Source organism: Pongo abelii, chromosome 11, assembly GCF_028885655.2.
Source record: "Pongo abelii isolate AG06213 chromosome 11, NHGRI_mPonAbe1-v2.0_pri, whole genome shotgun sequence".
Lineage (NCBI taxonomy): Eukaryota > Metazoa > Chordata > Mammalia > Primates > Hominidae > Pongo > Pongo abelii.
In genome coordinates this window covers 60213626-60236530 of record NC_071996.2, presented here as the reverse complement: position 1 = coordinate 60236530, position 22905 = coordinate 60213626, and the positions used below count along the sequence as shown (strand labels likewise).

The window sequence follows — 22905 nt, the reverse complement described above, 5'->3', positions numbered from 1 at the left end:
AGCCTATTGTAACATCTAGTCTGAATTACTATAATTTCCTGCTCTGGGCTCATGTTGCCCTTTGAAGATATATATTATAGTACTTTTCACATTTTATTGTAATGTTTTCGTTTTTACATCTGTCTTCTTTAGCCAACAACACTATCATCTTGGTTTTTCTGTGTGTGACTGACAGAGAGCATCATAAATGCTCATATATTTGGTTGGTTTCTTTTTTTATTTCGTGAATCAGTCAATCATTTAATGTAAACTTGCCCCCTTTATTTTATATCTGAGCAGACATAGGCTAGGGAGCCTAATTGAGTTGCCCAGTATTAGACAAGTAAATCACAGGCAGAGTCAGGACTAGAATACAGTACTCAGGTTGTAGATTTGATGTTCTTTTAGGATGGTTGATGAATGATCTGTTCCTAAAATATCAACATGCTGAAGGGCTTAGCACTATCATTATGGGTGAGCATGAAGATATTATTGCTATCTGAATCTTAAGGAATGTAAAATATTTTTTAAAGTATTACTTATAATGAAATGAATATGAAATTTTCCTATTAGCAGTGCCCTTTTAAGGAATAAATGCTATTATTTTTCTCTGTTGATGCTTCTATAAACCCCCTCTTAGGGCAATTGGTCAGTTTAATTACTTTTTGTTACAGATGACATTTACTATGTAGGTTGCTGTTTCTAAATACTTTTAAGTTACAATGTGGAATCCTCATGTGTATTAATTTTGTTCTTACTCTCTCCAGGTTTCATTGCTTCAGACATGACATCAAGACACTCCAGTACCCAGCTGTGGTTAATTACACATTATCATGAAATGGGATCGTTGTATGACTATCTTCAGCTTACTACTCTGGATACAGTTAGCTGCCTTCGAATAGTGCTGTCCATAGCTAGTGGTCTTGCACATTTGCACATAGAGATATTTGGGACCCAAGGGAAACCAGCCATTGCTCATCGAGATTTAAAGAGCAAAAATATTCTGGTTAAGAAGAATGGACAGTGTTGCATAGCAGATTTGGGTAAATTTCTAAAAATATTTTTTTCATTACCAGTTTTATTTTTGTTTCAATGGTTAAATGAGTTGCATCTCTCCCCCACAACATGTTATGCAAAATTTCAAACATGCAGAAAAGTTGAACGTTTACAATGAACACCTTTATACCCACCACATAGATTCTCACATTAACATTTTACTATACTTAAGCATTATTATGTATTTATTCATCTATTCATCTCCCCATCCATCAGTCCATCTCAACCTTTGATAGAGTTGAAAGTAAATTGCAGACAAAGGAGTTCTTTCTTCTGATGATTTCGGCATGTACACTAGTATATCATTGACAAGAATGCATTATTTGCTTTTTCTTTTTTCAGGTAAAATTTATATACTGTGAGATATACAAATCTTAAGAGTTTTGACAAATGTTGTAAAACCCAAATCCCTGTCGAAATACAGAGTTTCCCATTACTTTTGACAGTTACCTCAGGCTCATTCAGTCAGTCCCTGCTACACCCCACCTCAGAAGTAACCAGTACTGTTGCATTTTGATTTCACAAACCTTCACATAAAGTAGGTGCACAATAAATACTCTATAGAATTAGTTTGTCTTAAAAGTGGTCTCTAAAATCATTCTGTAAACAAGGCAAAAGAATCAAGTTAAGAAATAGGAAAATAATCCCCAAACTGATTCACTCTTTTCCCTGTTAGGATAGCTCATTCTTACGGTGTTAGAGTAGTACTCAGTGTAGCTTTAGTTGCATTATAAATAAGAGTATTTTCATTTATAGTGGCATTTTATATAAAACCATGTTCTTCCTGGATTCCTAGAATATTGGCTAAATAATTGTGCTAATGAGAATTCAGGGCCCTCTACTTGATTAAACATGGTTTATGTGATTTTCATATTATTGCAATTATTGTTAGACTGATAAAGGTTTAGACAAAAATGGCTTTAATTATGTAAATAACAAAGTTTATTTTTGTTTGTTTTTAAACATAAGTGATTTGACATGTTAGGAAAATTTATTTCCTTTGAATCCCTTTAAAGTCTTTGCTTTTACATTGAGAAATTACTTTACAATGTTTCCCAAGTAGGAGAAGAAAGATTTTAGAATAAGCATTGAAAGCATGGCCCTAAAGTTTTTTGCAGGCATTTTTAGTTGTGGTGTAGAGGACTTTTATGACTTATTCCATGGCTCTTAGAGCCAGGGCGATTTGGGTTTAAATTCTGGCTTTCTCAATTACCCTGTATTTTTGTGCAAGTCTGTTTATCTATTTACCTGGCCCAAGTGCTGACACTGCTTTCACTCAGTGAGACAGGGACAGTGAGGGCGAAGGCGGATGGGGTTGGGAGTTAGCCAAGAGGAACTCCAGGGCTTGACACTGTGCCCTGTACTTCTGCGCTGTTAGAAACTTTCCTAACAGTATAATTGTGGCCGGGCGCAGTGGCTCACGCCTGTAATCCCAGCACTTTGGGAGGCCGAGGCGGAAGGATCACTTGAGGTCAGGAGTTCAAGATGAGCCTGGCGAACGTGATGAAACCCCGTCTCTACTAAAAATACAAAAAAAAAAAAGAAAAATAATAATAATAGCTGGGCGTGGTGGCGTGCATCTGGAATCTCAGCTACTGGGGAGGCTGAGGCAGGAGAATTGCTTGAACCCAGGAGGCGGAGGTTGCAGTGAGCCGAGGTCGTGCTATTGCACTCCAGCCTGGGCGACAGAGCGAGACTCCGTCTGAAAAAAAAAAAAAAAAAAAAAAAAAAAGAAAACACAATAGTGTGATCATATATTACTCATATAACTAAAAAATAAGCCCGCCTCACAGGATTCTGGTAAGGCCCAGAAGTATTATAAATGTCTAAACAATAAGGATTCAAGTTGTAGCTTCTGTTATAATCCAGTGGTCTGGGGAGGGTGGACAAATCGAGGTGGCTCTTGGTGTTGGTTTATGGGACTTGGTAGGGAAGGAGTTGAGGGGAACTTTGCAGTAAGTCCAGCTAATTAATTCTTCAACTACATTTCTTTTGGCTTGTAACCTTCCAATTAGATATGTGGGTTTGTATAAAAATCTGTTAGGGAGTTATTATTCAAGATATGGTAAACAATGCAGTACAGGAAACAACTCTTATAAGACCATAATTTGTATATAACTTTTCAGTATATACCTAGCAATTAAGGATCACGTATTAGAAATAGTGTTCTATGATTAATCCTGCAAAAAGGTCAGTATTATATTGATTAATTGATTGAGAGAGGATCTTATTCTGTTGCCCAGGCTAATCATAGGTCACTGCAGCCTCGATCTACTGGGCTTAAGCAATCTTCCTGCCTCAGCGTTCCAAAATAGCTGGGACTACAGGTGTGTACCATCACACCTGGCTAACTTTTTTTTGTTCTTAGTAGAAATGAGGTCTCACTATGTTGCTCAGGCTGATCTTGAACACCCGAGCTCAAGTGACAATCCCATCTCGGCCTCCCAAAATGTTGAGATTACAGATGTGAGCCACTGTGCCTCGTCTGTTTTTCTAACTTTTTATTATTAAAAAATTCAAATGTTATAATGATCACTTAAATCCCGAACACCTAGATTCAAGAATTGTTAAAACTTTGCCATGTTTGCTTTATCAATCTGTGACCATGTGTATATTTTTGCCAATCCATTTGAAAATAAAATGTTACAGGCATCACAACACTTTACCCCTCAATACTTCAAAACCCATCCCTTGAAAATACTTAAAAATGCATCTTCTTCATAATCAGTTTATCATATCTACAGATTATTGGTAATTCTCTAGTATCATTTTATATTCATTTTCAGATGTTTTCAGTTTTTTCAAAGAAGAACTCAGCCAAAGTTTACAAATTGCATCTGGTTGTTTTGTCATCTTTAGTGTAAAAATTACTTATTACTAAGAACAAATCACCTGTAAAATTTAGCATCTTAAAACAACACAGGTTTGTTATCTCACACAGTCCCTTGAGGGTCAGGAATCTTGGAATGACTTAGCAGTGTGGTTCTGGCTCAGGGTCTCGTGGAGGTTGCAGTCATCTGAACGCTCAACCAGAGCTGGAGTTTCCAACTCTGTGAGGACACACTTAAAGCCATGATTGGCGGCAGGTCTCAGCTCCTTGCAGGGGGACCTCTCCACAGGGTTGCTTGAGTGTCTTTATAACATTGTGCATGGTGAGCTGAGAAGGACAAACAGGAAGCCTTTTATAATTTTATAACGTCTTTTATATACTAACTGTGAAGATACCCACTGTCACTTATGCCATATTCTATTCAATAGTCCAGCATACACTCAAGGGTTAGGGAATTATGCCTCACCTGGAGATCCTAGCAGTGGTGGCTTTAAAATATGTCCACAAGTTCTCTGAAGCTTCTCCCATCTTCAGAATATCTCCATGTTCTATTTAACCTGCACCTTTTAAATATTCTGATATTTTGACTGTTTGGTTCTGCAAATGGTGGAGGGGCATACAGTAGTCCCCTCTTTTCCATGGGAAATACCTTCCAATACTCCCAGTGGATTCCTGAAGCTCAGGATAGTACCAGATTCTATATATACTGTGTTTTTTCCTATTACATACCTATTATAGTTTAATTTATAAATTAGGTACAGTAAAAGATGAACAACAATAACATAATAAAATGGAACAATGATAGCAGTATGCTGTAATAAAATTTATGTGAATATGGTCTCTCTCTCAAAATATCTTAATTGTATTGTACTCACCTATTTTTGGACTGTAGTTGACTGCGGGTAACTGAAGGATAAGTGGGTGACTATTGCATAGGATTTGGGAAATGTTTACAGTGTCCATAGAATCTTGGGATGGATTATAAAAATAGGTGAAAGAGGAACCTGTCTGTTTTAGTCTAATGCAGTTGCCAGTATCTTTGCTAATTATTAAGGATGAGATAAGGTGTGCTAGCTCCCTGATGTTATATGAAATTGTCATCCCCCACATTCAAAGCCGTGGAGTGGAAGGTGAAGCATTCTCTGTAGACGGCTTGAGAGATCACCAAGGGATATTTGCATTGCAGTGGTTTACAGGGACTGCTTGCTCCAATTTGGCACTTTTCATTACAACAAATGTTATAGGAATCATTTTCAGTCAGTGTGCATATACATCAGTAACGTAAAATCATCCACAAATAAAGCATGCATGTATCTGTCTCCCCACTGGCCAGTGAAGAAAGCCTGTCTCCCTAATTGACTGAGGAATTCTGGAATGAGTCATGGTTTAAGAAAGCATTTGAAAGCCATTTAACCTGAGAGTTGTGCTTTCAATTGAGGTCCAGTTAAATGCTGTCTGTTTCCATGATTCTAGAGAAAGGCCTGTGGGTTTGGTCAGCATTATTGCTCAGATAAGCAGCTCTTCCTTTAGGAATAAAGCAGTGCTTATAGCAATCTGCCCTTTATGTAGTGATAAATTACTTTAAATGCTCTATCTCACACTGTTGGAAATTTGTGTTTGGAGACTAGTGAGAGCAGTGGTGGAGCTTGAGAGCTTAATTTGCTTCTTGTTAAGCCACTTAGAGACTCACATGTTAAATATTTTCCTGTGGACTTCAAACACGGGCCACATTGGTTTAGTGCATTGGTCTACCATTTACCCAAAACTTTTTGTCTCTTTGAGGTTCATATATTAACCTGATAGCCTCAGAATGTTTCTGACATTTAGTCCCTTTTCTGCTCTCACCCCAGAAATAATCACAAAGGGCATTCTAGGGATCATTCTGTGTATTGCAACAGTGACCCTGGATCCACAAGAGGGCACTTTTGATTGGGGTTGGTTTAAAATCCTTCAGCAGCCTCTTATGGGAAAGGAAGTGGGTTGATTACATTGTTATCTTCTTCCTTTCAGGCCTGGCAGTCATGCATTCCCAGAGCACCAATCAGCTTGATGTGGGGAACAATCCCCGTGTGGGCACCAAGCGCTACATGGCCCCCGAAGTTCTAGATGAAACCATCCAGGTGGATTGTTTCGATTCTTATAAAAGGGTCGATATTTGGGCCTTTGGACTTGTTTTGTGGGAAGTGGCCAGGCGGATGGTGAGCAATGGTAGGTATCTAGTCTAATATAATATTGTCTTAATCCAAGTTCTCTTGATCCAGCTACCTTTAAAAGGGCTGAAGGGACTATTGAAATTCACATTGTTCTTTGAATCATACGTGTCGAGTTATAGGCATTCATATTTGATTTATGGCTGGTAGATGGAGTGTAATGGCTTTTATGTTTGAAATATACCACAGTAAGTGATGGTTGAAAACCAGTATTTCTGGAAGAGACCAGCCATTCTTTGAATTTGTTGCAGATTTCTTCTCTTTTAAATTTTTGAAATTGATACATAATACTTGCATTTATGGGGTACATGTGATATTTTGATAAATGTATGTAATATGTAGTGCTCAAATCAGGGCATTTAGGCTGTACATCACCCTGAACTTTTATCTTTGTGTTGGGAACATTTCAAATAGTTTCTTCTAGCTATTTTGAAATACATAGTATATTACTGTCAACTGTAGTCATGCTACTGTGCTATTGAACATTAGAACCTATTTTTTTCCATCCGGCTCTTATGTTTATACCCATTAACCAACGTCTCTTCATCCCACTGTCATCCTCACCCCATTCCCCAACCTTCTCAGCTTCTGGTAACTATCATTCTACTCTCTACCACCATGAGATCAACTTTTTTAGTTCCCACATATGAGTGATAACTGGCTGTATTTATCTTTCTGTATATGACTGATTTCATTTAATGTAATGACCTCTGGTTCCATCCATGCTGCTGCAAATGACAGGATTTCATTCTTTTTTATGGCTGAATACTATTCTATTAATGTATATTTACTACAATTTCTTTATCCATTCATCCATTGATAGTCTCTTAGGTTGATTCCATATCTTGTATATTGTGAAGAGTGTTGCAATAAATATGGAAGTGTAGATATCCCTTTGATATACTGATTTCCTTTTTTTTGGATAAATACCCAGTGGTGAGATTGCTGGATCTTATGGTAGCTGTATTTTTAGTTTTTTGAGAAATCTCTATACTGTGTTTATAATGACCCTATTAATTTATATTCTCACCAACAGTGTATAAGAGTTCACTTTTCTCTGCATTCTCACCAGCATTTGTTATTTTTTGTCTTTTTGATAGTAGTCATTCTAATTGAGGTAAGATGATATCTCATTGTGGTTTTAATTTGCATTTCTCTGATGATTAGTGATGTTGAGAATTTTTTCATATACCAGGTGGTCATTTATATGACTTCTTTTGAGAAATGTCTGTTGAGATCCTTTGCTCATATTTTAATGAAATTATTTTTTTTGTTGTTGAGTTGTTTGAGTTCCTTGTATATTCTGGATATTAGCCTCCTGTCAGATGAATAGTTTGCAGATATTTTCTCCCATTCTACAGGTTGTCTTTTTGCTCTATTGATTGTTTCCCTTTGTTGTATAGAAGCTTTTAAGTTTAATATAATCTCATTTGTCTATTTTTGTTTTTTTGTTGCCTGTGCTTTAGAGGTCTTAGCCATAAAATCTTTGCCTAGAGCAATGTCATCAAGTGCTTCCCTTGTGCTTTCTTCTAGTATTTTTATAGTTTGGGGTCTTAAATTTAAGTCTTTAATTGTTTTTGAGTTGATTTTCTTTTTTTTTTTTTTTATTTTTGAGACAGAGTCTTGCTCTGTCGCCCAGGCTGGAGTGCATGGCACCATCTTGGCTGACTGCAACCTCTGCCTCTGGGGTTCAAGCTTCCTGTGTAGCTGGGATTACAGGCGTGCACCACCACGCCCGGCTAATTTTTTGTATTTTTAGTGGAGACAGGGTTTCACCATGTTGGCCAGGCTAGTCTCAAACTCTAGACCTCGTGATCCGCCCACCATGGCCTCCCAAAGTGCTGGGATTACAGGTGTGAGCCACCACGCCCAGCCAAGTTGATTTTCTTATATGGTAGGAGATAGGAGTCTGATTTCATTCTTCTGCATATGGCTATCCAATTTTCCCAGCACCATTTATTGAAGAGGGTATCCTTTCCCCAAATTATGTTCTTGGCGCCTTTGTTGAAAATCATTTGGCTGTAAATATGTGGATTTATTTCTGGTTTCACTATTCTGTTCCGTTAGTCTGTGTGTCTGTTTTTATACCAATACCATGCTATTTTGGCTACTATAGTTTCATGTAATATATTTTGAAGTCAGGTAGTGTGATGCCTCCAGCTTTGCTCTTTTTGCTCAGTATTGCTTTGGCTATTTGGAGTCTTTTGTGGATTCATAGAAATTTTAGGATTGTTTTCTCTGTTTCTATGAAGAATGTCATTTGTATTTTGATAGAGTTTGCATTGAATCTGTAGACTGCTTTGGGTAGTATGGTCATTTCAACAATATTCATTCCTCCAGTTCATGAGCATGGGATGTCTTTCCATTTGTTTGTGTCCTCTTCAACTTTTTTCATCAGTATTTTTTCTTGTAGAGGTTTTTTACCTCATTGGTTAAATTAATTCTTAGATTGTTTTTTTAGTAGCCATTGTAAATGGGATTGCCTTCTTCATTTCTTTTTCAGCCAGTTTGTTATTGGTATATAGAAACAGTACTGATTTTTGTATGTTGATTTTTGTAACCTGTAACTTTACTGAACTTATCAGTTCTAAGACATTTTGGTGAGTTTTAGGTTTTTCTAGAGAAAAGATTATGTCACCTGCAAAGAGGGAAAATTTGACTTCCCTTTTTCCACATTGAATGTATTTTATTTCTTTGTCTTGCTTGATTGCTCTGCCTAGGACTTCTAGTACTATTTTGAATAAGAATGGTGAAAGTAGGCATTCTTGTCTTGTTCCAGTTCTTAGAGAAAAGGCTTTCAGCTTTTCCCCATTCAGTATAAATTTACCTGTGAGTTTGTTGCATATGGCCCTTATTATGTTGAAGTATGTATATTCCTTCTATACCTGCTTTGTTGAGAGTTTATATCATGAAGGGATGTTGAATAGATTCAGAACTTTTTCTGCATATATTGAGATGATCATGAGGTTTTTGTCTTTGATTCTGTTGATGTGATGTGTCCCATTAATTGATTTGCATATGTTGAACCTTCCTTGCATCCCAGGAATAAATCCCACTTGATCATGATGTGTTATCTTTTTTACGTGTTGTTGGATTCAGTTTGCTTGTATTGTGTTTAAGATTTTTGCGTCTGTGTTCATTAAGGATACTGGCCTGTAGTTTTCTTTTTTTGTTGTGGTTTCCTTGTCTCGTTTGGTATCAGGGTAATTCTGGACTCAGAATGAGTTAGGGACAATTCAGTCCTCTTCAATTTTTTGGAATAGTTCGAGAAGAATTGCTGTTAGTTCTATTTAAGTTTGAAAGAATTCAGCAGTAAAGCCATCCAATCCTGAGGTTTTCTTTGTGAGGATACTTTTTATTACCGACTCCATCTTGTTATTCATGGTCTGTTCAGATTTTAAATTTTCTTTTGGTTCCATCTTGGTAGATTATATCCATTTCCTCTAGGTTTTCCAATTTGTTTGTAATAATCTCTGATGATTTTTGTATTCTTGTGGTATCAGCTGTAATGTCTTCTTTTTTGTTTCTGATTTTATTTATTTGAGTCTTCTCTCCTTGTTTCTTGGTTAGTGTAGTTAACAGTTTATCAGTTTTGTTTACCTTTCCAACAAACTAACTTTTTATTTCATTAATCCTTTGTATGATTACTTTTTGGTCTCTATTTTGTTTAGTTTTGCTATGACCTTTCTTATTCTATTAATTTTGGGTTTGGTTTGTTCTTGCTTTTCTAGTTCCTTGAGGCCCGTCTTTAGATTCTTTATTTGGAATCTTTCAACTTTTCTGATGTAGGTATTTATTGCTACAGACTTCCCTGTTACCAATTCTTTTGTCGTATCCCATTGACTTTGGTATGTTATGTTTCCGTTTTTATTTGTTTCAAGAATTTTTTTTATTTCCTTCTTAATTTCTTCATTGACCCAGTGGTTGTTCAGGAGCGTGTTTTTGAATTTCCATGTGTTTGTACAGTTTCCAGAGTTTTTCTTGTTATTGATTTCTAGTTTTATTCCATTTGTTGAGACTTGTTTTGTGGCCTAACATATGGTCTATTCATGTGCTGATGAGGATAATGTGTATTCTGTAGCTGTTGGATAAAATGTTCTGTAAATGCCTGTTAGGTCCATTTGGTCTAAAGTACATTTTAAATCCAATGTTTCTTGGATTTTCTGTCTAGATGATCTGTTCAGTGCTAAGAGTAGGATGTTGAAGTCCCCAACTGTTATTGTGTTGGAGTCTATTTGTCTCCTTAGGGTTAATAATATTTGCTTTGTATAAAAATGCTCCAGTGTTGGGTGCATATATATCTAGAATCATGATATTCTCTCTCCCTTTATCATTATACAGTTGACCTTGCACATCACAGTTGTGAACCGCATGATTTTTTCAACCACACGTGAACAACAACAAAGACAAAAATACAGTATTTGTGGGATGCAAAACTGAGTATATAGAGGGCCTACTTTTTGTATCTGTGGGTTTCACAGGACCAACTGTGGTATTGAGTATGTATGTACTTTGGTTTAGACTGGGGTCCTGGAACCAATCTTCCATGTATACTGAGGGACCACAGTATACTGACCTTTTTTGGTCTCTTTTTACAGTTTTTGGCTTAATGTCTGTTTTATCTGATAGAAGTATAGCTACTTCTGTTTGCTTTTGGTTTTCATTTGCATGGAATATCTTTTGTTATCCCTTCACTTTCAGTCTATATGTGCCTTTACAGGTGAGGTGGGTTTCTTGAAGACATCATGTATTTGGGTCTTGTTTTTAATCTGTTTAACCAGTCTATATTTTTTAATTGGGGGGATTTAATCTGTTTACATTCAAAATTATTATTTATAGGTGAGGACTTATTTCTGCCTTTTTGTTAATTGTGTTCTGGTTGTTTTGCATATCCTTCATTTCTTCTCCTTTTACTGTTTGTTTTTTGTGTGTGTGTGTTTGTATATTTTCTCCTTAAATTTGAATTTTTTCTCTTTCTCATTTTTGTGTCTGTTCTACCAGTGTTTTATGCTTTCATGTCTTTTTGTGATGGCATATATCACCCAGATATAGCATTTCCTTATGTGTTTCTTGTAGGGCCAGCCTAGTGATGATAAATTCCCTCAGTTTTTGTTTATCTGGGAAATACTTTATTTTTCCTTCATTTGGAAAGGATAGCTTTGTGTTGAGTGTAGTATTCTTGGCTGACAGTTTTGTTTTTTCTTTCAACATTTGAATATGTCATCCCATTCTCTCTTGGCCCGTGAGATTACCACTGAGAAATCCACTGTTAGTTTGATGGAAGTCTTTTATATATGACTTGATGCTTTTCTATTGTTGTTTTTAGAATTTTCTCTTTGTCATTGACTTTAAAAGTTTGACTATAATGTGCCTTGGACAATACCATTTTAGGCTGAATCTTTTTGGGGATCTTTGAGCTTCCTATATGTGGATGTCTATATATCTCTTGAAAGATTTGGGAAATTTCAGCTTTTTTTGGGGTAGGGATAAGTTTTCTATGCCTTTGCCCATTTATTTTCCTTCTGGAAAACCCAAAATTTGAATATTTGGTTGTATAATGATGTCCCATATATCATGTAGGCTTTGTTCATTCCTTTTTGGTCGAGTGTTTGTTTGTTTGACTGGTTATTTCAAAAGACATGTTTTCAAGTTCAGAAATCTTTCTTCTGCTTGATTTAGTCTCTGGATTGCATTTTTAAATTTCCATTCAGGTTGTTGTGAATACCATTAATTCATTCTTTTTTATAGGTGAGTAGTATTCTATTATATATATATATCTATCTCAAATATATATATGTAAAATACATGTAGATAGATAAATAGATAGATATCTCACAATTTCTTATCCACTTGTTGATTCATGGGCATTTGGGCTAGTTCCATATTTTGCAATTGCAAACTGTGCTGCTGTAAATGTGTGTACAAGTATCTTCTTTGTATAGTGACTTCTTTTCCTCTGGGTACTCAGTAGTGGAATTGCTGAATCAAGTTGTAGTTCTACTTTTAGTTCTTTAAGGAATCTCCACAGTGTTTTCCATAGTGGTTGTACTAGTTTACATTCCCACTAGCAGTGTAGAAGTGTTTCCTTTGTACCGCATCCACACCAACATCTGTTATTTTTTGATTTTTTGATTATGGCCCTTCTCGCACAAGTAAGTTGGTATTACATTGTGGTTTTGATTTGCATTTCCCTAATCATTAGAGATGTTGAGTATTTTTAAAATATGTTTGTTGACCATTTGTATATCTTCTTTTGAGAATTGTCTATTCATGTCCTTAGCCCACTTTTTGATGAAGTTGTTTTGTTCTTGCTAATTTGTTTGAGTCCCTTGTAGATTCTGAATAATATTCCTTTGTCGGATGTATAGATTGTGAAGATTTTCTCCCACTCTGTGGGGTGTCTGTTTACCCTGCTGACTGTTCCTTTTGCTGTGCAGAAGCTCTTTAATTAAGTCCCACCTATTTATCTTTGTTTTTATTGCGTTTGCTTCTGGGTTCTTGGTCATGAAGTCTTTTCCTAAGCCAATGTCTAAAGGGTTTTTCCAATGTTATCTTCTAGAATGTTTATGTTTCAGATCTTAGATTTAAGTCCTTGATCCATCTTAAGTTGATTTTTATATAAGGTGAAAGATGAGGATCCAGTTTCATTCTCCTACATGTGGCTTGCCAGTTATCCCAGCACCATTTGTTGAATAGGACATCCTTCCCCACTTTATGTTTTTGTTTGCTATGTCAAAGATCAGTTGGCTGTTAAGTATTTGGGTTTATTTCTGGGTTCTCTATTCTGTTCCATTGGTCTATGTGCCTGTTTTTATACCAGTACCACGCTGTTTTGGTGACTATGGCCTTACAGTATAGTTTGAAGTCAGGTAATGTATTATTTCCAGATTTTTTCCTTTGGTTAGTCTTGCTTTGGCTATGTGGGCTCTTTTTTGGTTCCATATAAATTTTAGGATTGCTTTTTCTAGTTCTGTGAAGAATGACGGTGGTATTTTTATGGGAATTTCATTGAATTTGTAGATTGCTTTTGGCATTATGGTCACTTTCACAATATTGATTCTACCCATCCATGAGCATGGGATATGTTTCCATTTGTTTGTGTCATCTGTGATTTCTTTCAGCAGTGTCTTGTGGTTTTCCTTGGAGAGGTCTTCTGCTTCCTTGGTTAGGTATATTCCTAAGTATTGTATTGTATGGTATGGTATGGTATGGTATGGTATTATTTGCAGCTATTGTAAAAGGGATTGAGTTCTTGATTTGATTCTCAGCTTGGTTGCTGTTGGTGTATAGCAGAACTATTGATCTGTGTACATTAATTTTGCACCTAGAAACTTTGGTAAGTTCTTTTATCAGTTAATAGGAGCTTTTTGGAGGAGTCTTTAGGGTTTTCTAGGTATGAGGTTATATCATCAGCAAACAGCGACAGTTAGACTTCCTCTTTACCAATTTGCATGCCCTTTATTTCTTTGTCTTGTCTGATTGCTCTGGCTAGGACTTCCAGTATTAAGTTGAATAGAAGTGGTGAGAGTGGACATCCTTATCTTGTTACAATTCTCAGAGGGAATGCTTTCAACTTTTTCCCTGTTCAGTATAATGTTGGCTGTAGGTTTGTCATAGATGACTTTTATTACATTGAGGTATGTCCCTTGTATGCCAATTTTGCTAAGGGTTTTAATCATAAAGGGATGCTGGATTTTATCAAATGCTTTTTGTGCATCTATTGAGATGATCATGTGATTTTTGTTTTGATTTCTGTTTATGTGGTGTATCACATTTATTGACTTGCATATGTTAAACCATTCCTGCATCCCTGGTATGAAACCCACTTGATCATGGTGGATTATTTTTTTGATATGATGTGGGACTTGGTTAGCTAGTGTTTTGTTAAGGATGTTTGCATCTATGTTCATCAGGGATATTGGTCTGTACTTTTCTTTTTTTGTTATGTTCTTTCCTGGTTTTGGTATTAGGGTGATACTGACTTTATAGAATTATTTAGGGAAGATTCTCTCTTTCTCTATCTTGCAGAATATTGTCAGTAAGATTGGTACCAATTCTTCTTTGAATGTCTGATAGAATTCAGCTGTGAATTCATCTGGTCCTGGACTTTTTTTCCATTGGTAATTTTTTAAATTACCATTTCAATCTTGCTGCTTGTTATTGGTTTGTTCAGGGTTTCTAATTCTTCCTGGTTTAAGCTAGGAGGGTTGTATATTTCCAGGAATTTATCTCTCTCCTCTAGGTTTTCTAGTTTATGCACGTTAAGGTATTCATAGTAGCCTTGAATGATCTTTTGTATTTCTGTGGTATTGGTTGTAATATTTCCCATTTCGTTTCTAATTGAGCTTATTTAGATCTTCTCTCTTCTTTTCTTGGTTAATCTTGCTAATGGCCTATCACTTTTATTTATCTTTTCAGAGAACCAGCTTTTTGTTTCATTTATCTTTTGTATTTTTTGTTTCGATTTCATTTAGTTCTGCTCTGATCTTGGTTATTTCTTTTCTTCTGCTGGGTTTGAGTTTGGTTTGTTCTTGTTTCTCTAGTTCCTTGAGGTGTGGCCTTAGATTGCCTGTTTGTGCTCTTTCAGATGTTTTGATGTATGCATTTTAAGGCTATGAACTTTCCTCTTAGCACTGCCTTTGCTGTATTCCAGAGGTTTTGTTAGGTTGTGTCACTATTATCATTCAGTTCAAAGAAATGTTTAATTTCCATCTTGATTTCATTGTTGACCCAGTGATCATTTAGGAGCAGGGGATTTAATTTCCATCTATTTGCTTGGTTTTGAAGGTTCCTTTTGGAGTTGATTTCCAATTTTATTTCACTGTGGTCTGAGAGAATACTTGATGTAATTTCAGTTTTCTTAAGTTTATTGAGACTTGTTTTATGGCCTATCATATGGTCTATCTTGGAGAAAGTTCCCTGTGTTGATAAATAGAATGTATATTCTGTGGTTGTTGGGTAGAAAGTTCTGTAAATATCTGTTAAGTCCATTTGTTCTAAGGTATAGTTTAAATCCATTGTTTCTTTCTTGTCTTTCTGTCTTGACCTGTCTAGTGCTATCAGTGGAGTGTTGAAGTCCCCCACTATTACTGTGTTGCTCTCTATCTCATTTCTTAGGTCTAGTAATAATTGTTTTATAAATTTACTAGCTCCAGTGTTAGGTGCATATATATTTAGGGTTGTGATAGTTTCCTGCTGGACAAGGCTTTTTTTCTTGAGATGGAGTCTCGCTCTGTCGCCCAGGCTGGAGTGCAGTGGTGCAATCTTGGCTCACTGCAACCTCCACCTCCCAGATTCAAGCAATTCTCCTGCCTCAGCCTTCTGAGTAGCTGGGATTACAGGTACCCACCACCGCACCCGGCTAGTTTTTGTATTTTTAGGAGAAACAGAGTTTCACCATTTTGGCCAGGCCGGTCTCAAACTCCTGACCTCGTGATCTGCCCGCCTCGGCCTCCCAAAGTGTTGGGATTACAGGCGTGAACCACCACGCCCGGCTGACAAGGCCTTTTATCTTTATTTAGTGTTCCTCTTGTCTTTTTAAAATGATGTTGCTTTAAAGTTTGTTTTGTCTGATATAAGAATAGCTACCTCTGCTTGCTATTGGTGTCCATTTGCATGGAATATCTTTTCAACCCCTTTGCCTTAAGTTTATTTGAGTCCTTATGTGTTAGGTGAGTCTCTTGAAGGCAGCAGATAGTTGCTTGGTGAATTCTTATCTATTTTGCAATTCTGTATCTTTTCAGTGGAGCATTTAGGCCATTTACATTCAACGTTAGTGTTGAGATATGAGATGCTATTCCTATTCATCATGCTATCTGTTGCCTGAATACCTTGGTTTTTTAAAAATGCATTTATGGTATTTTTTTGTTTTATAGGTCCTGAGATTCGTGCTTTAAAGAGGTTCCGTTTTGATATGTTTCCAGGATTTGTTTCAAGATTTAGAGCTCCTTTTAGCAGTTCTTGTTAGTACTGGCTTGGTAGTGGCGAATTCTGTCAGCATTTGTTTATCTGAAAAAGACCGAATCTTTCCTTCATTTATCAATCTTAGTTTCAAGGGATACAAAATTCTTGGCTCATAATTGTTTTGTTTAAGGAGGCTGAAGATAGGGCCCCAATCCCTTCTAGCTTGTGGGGTCTCTGCTGAGAAATCTGCTGTTAATCTGATAAGTCTTGTGTCATTTTTTGGATTTCCTTAAGTTGGACTTCACCTTTCTCTGGTGCCTCCTTGATTAGCTTAATAATTGACCTTCTGAATTCTTTTTCTGGCAATTCAGGGATTTCTTCTTCTTGGTTTGGATCCAGTGCTGGTGAGCTAGTGTGATTTTTGGAGGTTGTTAAAGAACCTTGTTTTTCTGATTCCTTCTCATTTGGTTAGGCTATGTCGGAGGGAAGGTCTGGGGATCAAGGCTGCTGTTCAGATTCTTTTGTCCCACAGGGTGCCCTCTTTATGTAATAGTACTCTTCCCCTTTTCCTAGGGATGTGGCTTTCTGAGAGCCGAACTGTAATGATTATTATTTCTCTTCTGGATCTAGCCACCCACACAGGGCTACCAGTATCCAGGGTGGTATTGGGGGGTGTCTGCACGGAGTCCTGTGATGTGAACTGTCTTCAGGTCTCTCGGCCATGGATACCGGCACCTGCTCTGGTGGATGTGGCAGGGGAGTGAAATGGGCTCTGTGAGGGTCTTTAGTTGTAGTTGTTTGATGTGCTAGTTTTCTGCAGGTTGGCTTCCTGCCAGGAGGTGGCGCTTTCAAGAGAGCATTAGCTGTGGTAGTATAGGGGAGGATCAGGTGGTGGGCAGGGCCATAGAACTCCCAAGAGAATATGACCTTTTTCTTCAGCTACCAGGATGAGTAGAGAAAGACCATCAGGTAGGGGCAGGATTAGGCGTGACTGAGCTCAGACTCTCCTTGGGTGGGGCTTGCTGTGGCTGCTGTGGGGAATGGGGTTGTGGTTCCCATGTCAATGGAGTTATGTTCCCAGCATTATGGCAGCCTCTGCTGTGTCCTGCAGGTTGTCAGGGAAGTAGGGGAAAGCCAGCAGTTATAGGCCTTACCCAGTTCCCACACAACCCAAAAGGCCTGTCTCACTCCCACTATGCTCCCCACCCCCTCAACAGCACCAAGTTTGTTTCCAGGCAGTGGGCCAGCAGGGCTGAGAATTGCTCCAGGCTACCAGCTTCTCGGCTGAGAAAGCAAGCAGGGCTTGCACGCCTTCCCACCTGTCGAGTCTGGACACCGGATTCATGCCCTCCCCTGAGTTCGGGCAAGGAAACTTTGCATTCGGTTAGAATTTTTACACAGTTCAGCTGGAGGTTTCCATCTCCCTGTGGTCTTTTCCCAGTTCCTCCGGCAGCCCTTCCCAAGGACCGCTGTAAGACAAGTCAGAAATGGCTTCCCCAGGGACCAAGAGAGCCCATAGGGCATTTCCCGCTGCTTCCTGTGCCCCTGTATTTCATTCAGCTCTCTAAATTGTCTCAGCTCCAGGTAAGGTCAAATCCTTCTTCCATAATCTGGACCTTCAGGTTCCCCAGTGAGGGTGTGTGTTTGGGGGTGGACAGTCAGTCCTCCTTTCCCACTTTCACAGTTTGGGCACTCAGAGTATTTGGGCTGTCTCCCAGGTCCTGCAGGAGCAGTCCACTTCCTTCAAAGGGTCCATTGATTTTTTCAGCTTTCCTGGTATATTCCTGGAGTAGTTATTGGAGCAAAGGTTTATGGTGCGAGTCTCCACACGTTGCTCTGTCCATCTGAGTGGGAGCTGCAATTTAGTCATGCCTCCTATCTGCCATCTTTTCCTCAACCTCTGTTTGGTTTTTTTTTTTAAATGATACCTATTTCTTTGTTGAATTTGCCACAGATCGTGAATTGTTTTTCCAATTTCTTTGTGTATTTTTAACCTGTGTTCTCTTATATCTCACTGAGCTTCTTTAATATTATTTTGAATTTGTTTTCGGGCATTTTACCTATTTTTTCTTCATTGGAATCTGTTGCTGGAGACTTGTTGTGTTCCTTTACTGTGTCATGTTTCCTTGTTTTTTCATGTTCTTTGTGTTTCTACGTTGATATGAGCATATCTAGTGTAAGCTTTGTTTCTCCCAATTTTATGGTTTGGTTTTTGTAGGGAAAGACTGTTTCCTATATTGGGTTGGTAGGGCGCTTTGGTTTTGATTCTGGGTAGGTTCACTAGTGTAGTATCCATATGATTACTTCAGCTGTAATTGGCATCAGTGGTGTCTGTGAGTCCTTTTTGGTTTAGGCTGAAATTAATGGAGGCTGTGTTGAGGGTTTTCTTGGGATGGGGATGCCAGGAAGACTGGTCCTTGGGCACAAGTGGTTATGGCAGCAAGCCAGGCATGCTCGTCCTCGGTTCCTGGGTTGCATATGTGAGCACCAATGGAATCGAATCCAATGGCCTCATCCTTGTGTCTCCAGGCATCTTGCTCAGGGGCCAGCAGTGGCAGCGGTGGTAGACAGGCTGGTCATCAGGCTTCTGGGTGGCTTGTGTGGCATTGATGATGGCAGTAGTGGAATGGGCCAGCCATTGGGCCTCCAGGCAGCAAGCTTGGGTACCAGCCTACTGGGAAGGCCAGTCCCCAGGTCCGCAGGAGGCATACTCAGGCTCCAGTGGTGACCAGCAGAGCAGGTCATTCCCTAGGCTGTCAGATGATGTGTGTGCGGGTGCTAGCAGGCTGGGCGGGTTCATCCTCAATCCCCCAGAAGGTATACACCCACACCAGTGGTGGCAGCGGGCTGAGCAGACAATCCCTAGGCCCCCAGATGATGCACACATGGGCCCTGACAGGGGCAGCACTGGGTGGGATGAACCTGTCCTCAGGCCTCCCATTGGTGCACATGGGTGCAGGCTGTGGTGGGTGGAGCAAGTTGATCCCTAGACCCTTCGAAGTTGTGCTTAGGCACTGCAAGTGGTGACTGTTGGTGGAGGAAGCCTTTCTTCAGACCTCCAGATGGCATGCTTGGGCCCTAGAGGTGAGTGGGGCAGGCCTGTTTTCAGAGCCCCTGATCGTGCCTATAGACACCAGGGTTAGTAGGTGGACTGGTCCGTATTTCATTCTTGTCTTTCTCCATCTTCCTATTTTACCTTTCTTCCCACCCTCCTTCCTTTTTTGTTCTTCTAACAAGGGAGTTTTAACTTGAGGAGAATGATCAAGTGAATCTAAGGGTGAATTCTGCTATTTTTTAGGTATTTTGACTTGTTAAGTTTGGATTGTTGAGAAAAGGCTCAGTTTTTGCACTCAGAAGTCACTTATTTATAATGAGCAGACTGTACCTACTGAAAGAGTCAAATTTAAATGCAGGAAGCCCTGGATAGATGGCCTATGTTGATCTGTTTGTAGGTAGTTTTATTAAATGTTGATGCCTTAGCAGTTAAAGAAGCACTTGTCAATCATTTTTAACCTGTGTCCCCTACAGTGCGCTCTCACCCTTGCCTTTTTTCATGTACCCAACTCAGCCACAAATATACTGTTGAACTTTACTTTAAGTACATTGTATTCTGAAAGCACTAAGTATACTCTTTCAAATTGGGCATGCCCCAACTACCCACAAAGTGGTTTTTATAGCAGAATCCCTTGAATTAACTAGATGAACCTCTTCATATCTTCACAACTGAAAATCTTATTTCACAGAGCATGTGTCTGAAACTATTCCAGGAAAACAGAAGAAAATGCCATATATTTAGATTAATGTTCATTTCCAAAAGATGCTTTACATTTTAGCCTCCTGTGACCCATTGGAGTCCTGGATTAGAAGAAATAATGCATGAAGTCTCTAATAGCTGTTTTCCATTCCACGTTCCACTGATGTTTTCTCCTAAGGATTGAGGTTTGTGGGCAATCATGATTTTCATGAATAGCACAGCCAGAGATGAGGACTTTCTGTGAGGTAGTGGAATTGGGGTAATTTATATAGTTTAGTGTACAATAATTAAAATTGGCATGCCTTTAGGTGGTTTTTTTTCCTAATAGCAGAGTGGATCTGCTTTGAACAAACCGTCTGAGGGTATCAAAGTAGGTGTTCAGATTAAACATACATGGATTGTAAATTGACAGTTCTTTTTAAAGTATTTTTTTTTTAATGGAATCATGAACGTTTTCTTGGTAATTGTTTCTCAACCACTGGGAGCTGCTGCCTTGCAGTTTGTGCCCTTGATGCCCCTTGAGAATTGTTTGCAACAGAGAAATTGTTTTGCAGATTTATAAAGTTCTGAACTTTGCCTGAAATTGCACATCAGCTTCATTTCCTCACCCACTCCCCAATCATTCTTGAACACCTTCGAACTGAAAATTTTAATTCTGATTAGTTTATCTTAACAAACAATTTAGAGAAGGATTGGTGTCCAAATAAACTGTGTGATGTGGAACTGGCCCCAAATGAAGAGGAAGTTGGCATTCCATAGCTAGACAGTAGCATTTCCAGCTGTGGGGGTGCCAGAGCTGAGCCAAGCAGGCCTGCTCAGCAGAGACTTGGGATTCAGGCTTTGTAAGAACTCATGTTGCAAACCCGCTCCCTGTGTTGCAGGCGTAAACCCAAGTGGCTTTTAAAGATCAGCTGTGATTAATAGTAGTCAGTTTGAAGTCAGAGTCATCAGTTTAAAATTTAGCTCAACAAATCGTGGCTTGCTTGGTAGTGCCTGTGTTTAACATTATTTTGGAAAAAAAAAAAAAGAAGGTAGAGGAAGGGAGAATGTTTTGATTGTTTTCTGATTTATTGATCTCTCCCTTGCATCATCACCAAGACTGTTAACTAGTTCCCAGAATGTTGTGAGTTGAGCTTCTGTGCTGTAATGTGGTTTGATTTTTTTAGAGGGGAGATAAGGGTATCTCCTGTCTCATTTAAAATCAGCTACTGTCCTTTAGCAATGACTAATTTGATATTTTCTCTTTTTGTTCTCTGTTCCCTCTTCTATGAACATTCACGTGTGTATACACACAATGTACACCCCCCCACACACAAATCAGTTTATCTAAACTTAAACCTGAAAGTATTCAATGCTGCTTGCAAACCTGTTTTACTACTGTTAATCTTTTAATTATTACTCTCCCAAAACAGAAAAAAAATGAGTAGGAGAAATTGTGCCTTCAAATTTCAGCATTCACATCTTTTTCTACTTCTGTATGCACTCATTTTTAAAACTTAGCTGTAATCATATATAGATATAATTCCGTATCATCTTTTTTATTCGTATTTTTTTTAAATCTTGCTTAATAGGCTGTTTTTATTTTAAATGGTCACATAACATCTTATTAGCTTAACTATTTCCATATTGTTAGATATCCTGTTTCCACCATTTGGGGCCTATTGTAGACATTTTTGTGCACATGATGATTTCGTTCAGGGAAATGATTCTTAATCTGAAAATAAGTAGACTTAATAGGTCAAAGAATATGGATGTTTTTATGGCTTGACACATAATTGCCAAGTTGCTTTTCATAAAAGCTGTACTAATTTACAATATCCCCCATACCCTACGGTGTGATGTACCTATTTCATTTTCTTACCAGCTTTAGGAACTGTCATTAAAAGAATATATATTTTTGAAATTATTGCATATAAAATGTATCTCATTTAAATATATGAATATCTTCTGTGAGGAAGGTCATTATAATGATACATCCTTTGAGTTTCTGAATGCATTATAAAAATTGATGACCAGATAGTTCTCTTGGAGTAATATGATCCTCAAGTGAACCATGAGCATAAAAATATGTTGCATTTTATATTTTTTATTGGAATTTTACATTTATTTGCTACTAATAATAAACCTCATGCTGTTTCTTTACAGGAGATGAGAGTTAAGTCCATTTTTGCATCTGAACATTTCTCAATAGTGTCCTTTGGAATTTACTTTTGGTGTTTAATTTGACATTGAATTTGGAATTGTTAGGAAAGAAAACGGTTTTCTTACCTTCCCTGTGTGAATTTTCCATATGAACTTAAGGCAGGGGTTCACTTGGATCAATAGTTTTTAAACTGGAATGTGCATCACAGTCACCTAGAGTACTTAAGACACAGATTCCCAGGGCCCAGCCCCAGCATTTCTTATTTAGTAGTTCTAGGGTAAGAAAATGTGATGCCGAGGCTCCCAGCCAAATACACACTAGAGTTTTTGAAAAAAGGCAGTGTACCCAGATTGAATAGACAAACACCAATTTGGTTGAATACATTAGCATGATGTGCTTCTGTCTTCCTTGCTGTGGTTCTCCTAGGGCCATCGCACTGCACACAGAAGAAGTCTGTGTGAAGAGTGCGCTCCAGAGCTGTGTGGGGTTTGTGCTGGGTCTGTGGGAGGCAGTGAAGTGGAATCACTAACATTCCAGAGTCTGACGTCATACTCTCTGACTCGATGACTTACATCAGTTTCGTTATTTAAAAAAATAATAATATCTACTTTAAAGGGTTATGGTGATTAAATGAGATCGTATACATAAAGCATCTCATGTGTGTCTGGCATATAGAAAGTGCTTTGGTATGGTTTCCTTTCCATGGAAAATGGGTGATGAAGGTCGCCCAGGAGCTTGCAGATCACAGTGGCCGTCTTCTGCCTCTTGTTTTGCTACCTCATGGCCCTAGTACATTTGTTTCCCCTCTTCACTGCCCACAGGAAGGCTCTGTGGACATACTCTTGTTTCACTATTACTGGCTTTGATTATTTTATGATGGAATCCAGGGTTAAAATGTGTCAAAAACCATTTGTATCTTGTAGAAAAATCCTTGCTGACCAAGTTGTGCCTCTTATGGGGTGGGGACTAGGACATACTTGTTAGAATAAGCTTACATTTGGTGCACTTACTTTGAAAAAAGAACCTCTTC

At 38.2% G+C, this 22905-nt stretch overlaps 1 protein-coding gene across 5 annotated transcripts in view; it reads left to right on the top strand.

Moving 5' to 3' along the window:
• Window positions 1–22905, top strand: part of ACVR1 (activin A receptor type 1) — a 141123-nt gene that overhangs the window by 108714 nt on the left and 9504 nt on the right. For all 5 annotated transcript variants that reach the window (XM_002812500.6, XM_024243732.3, XM_024243733.3 and 2 more), the window contains 2 exons: window positions 747–1022; window positions 5876–6073. In XM_002812500.6, coding sequence (XP_002812546.1) covers window positions 747–1022; window positions 5876–6073 — 474 coding nt within the window. The remainder of the gene's footprint in view (window positions 1–746; window positions 1023–5875; window positions 6074–22905) is intronic.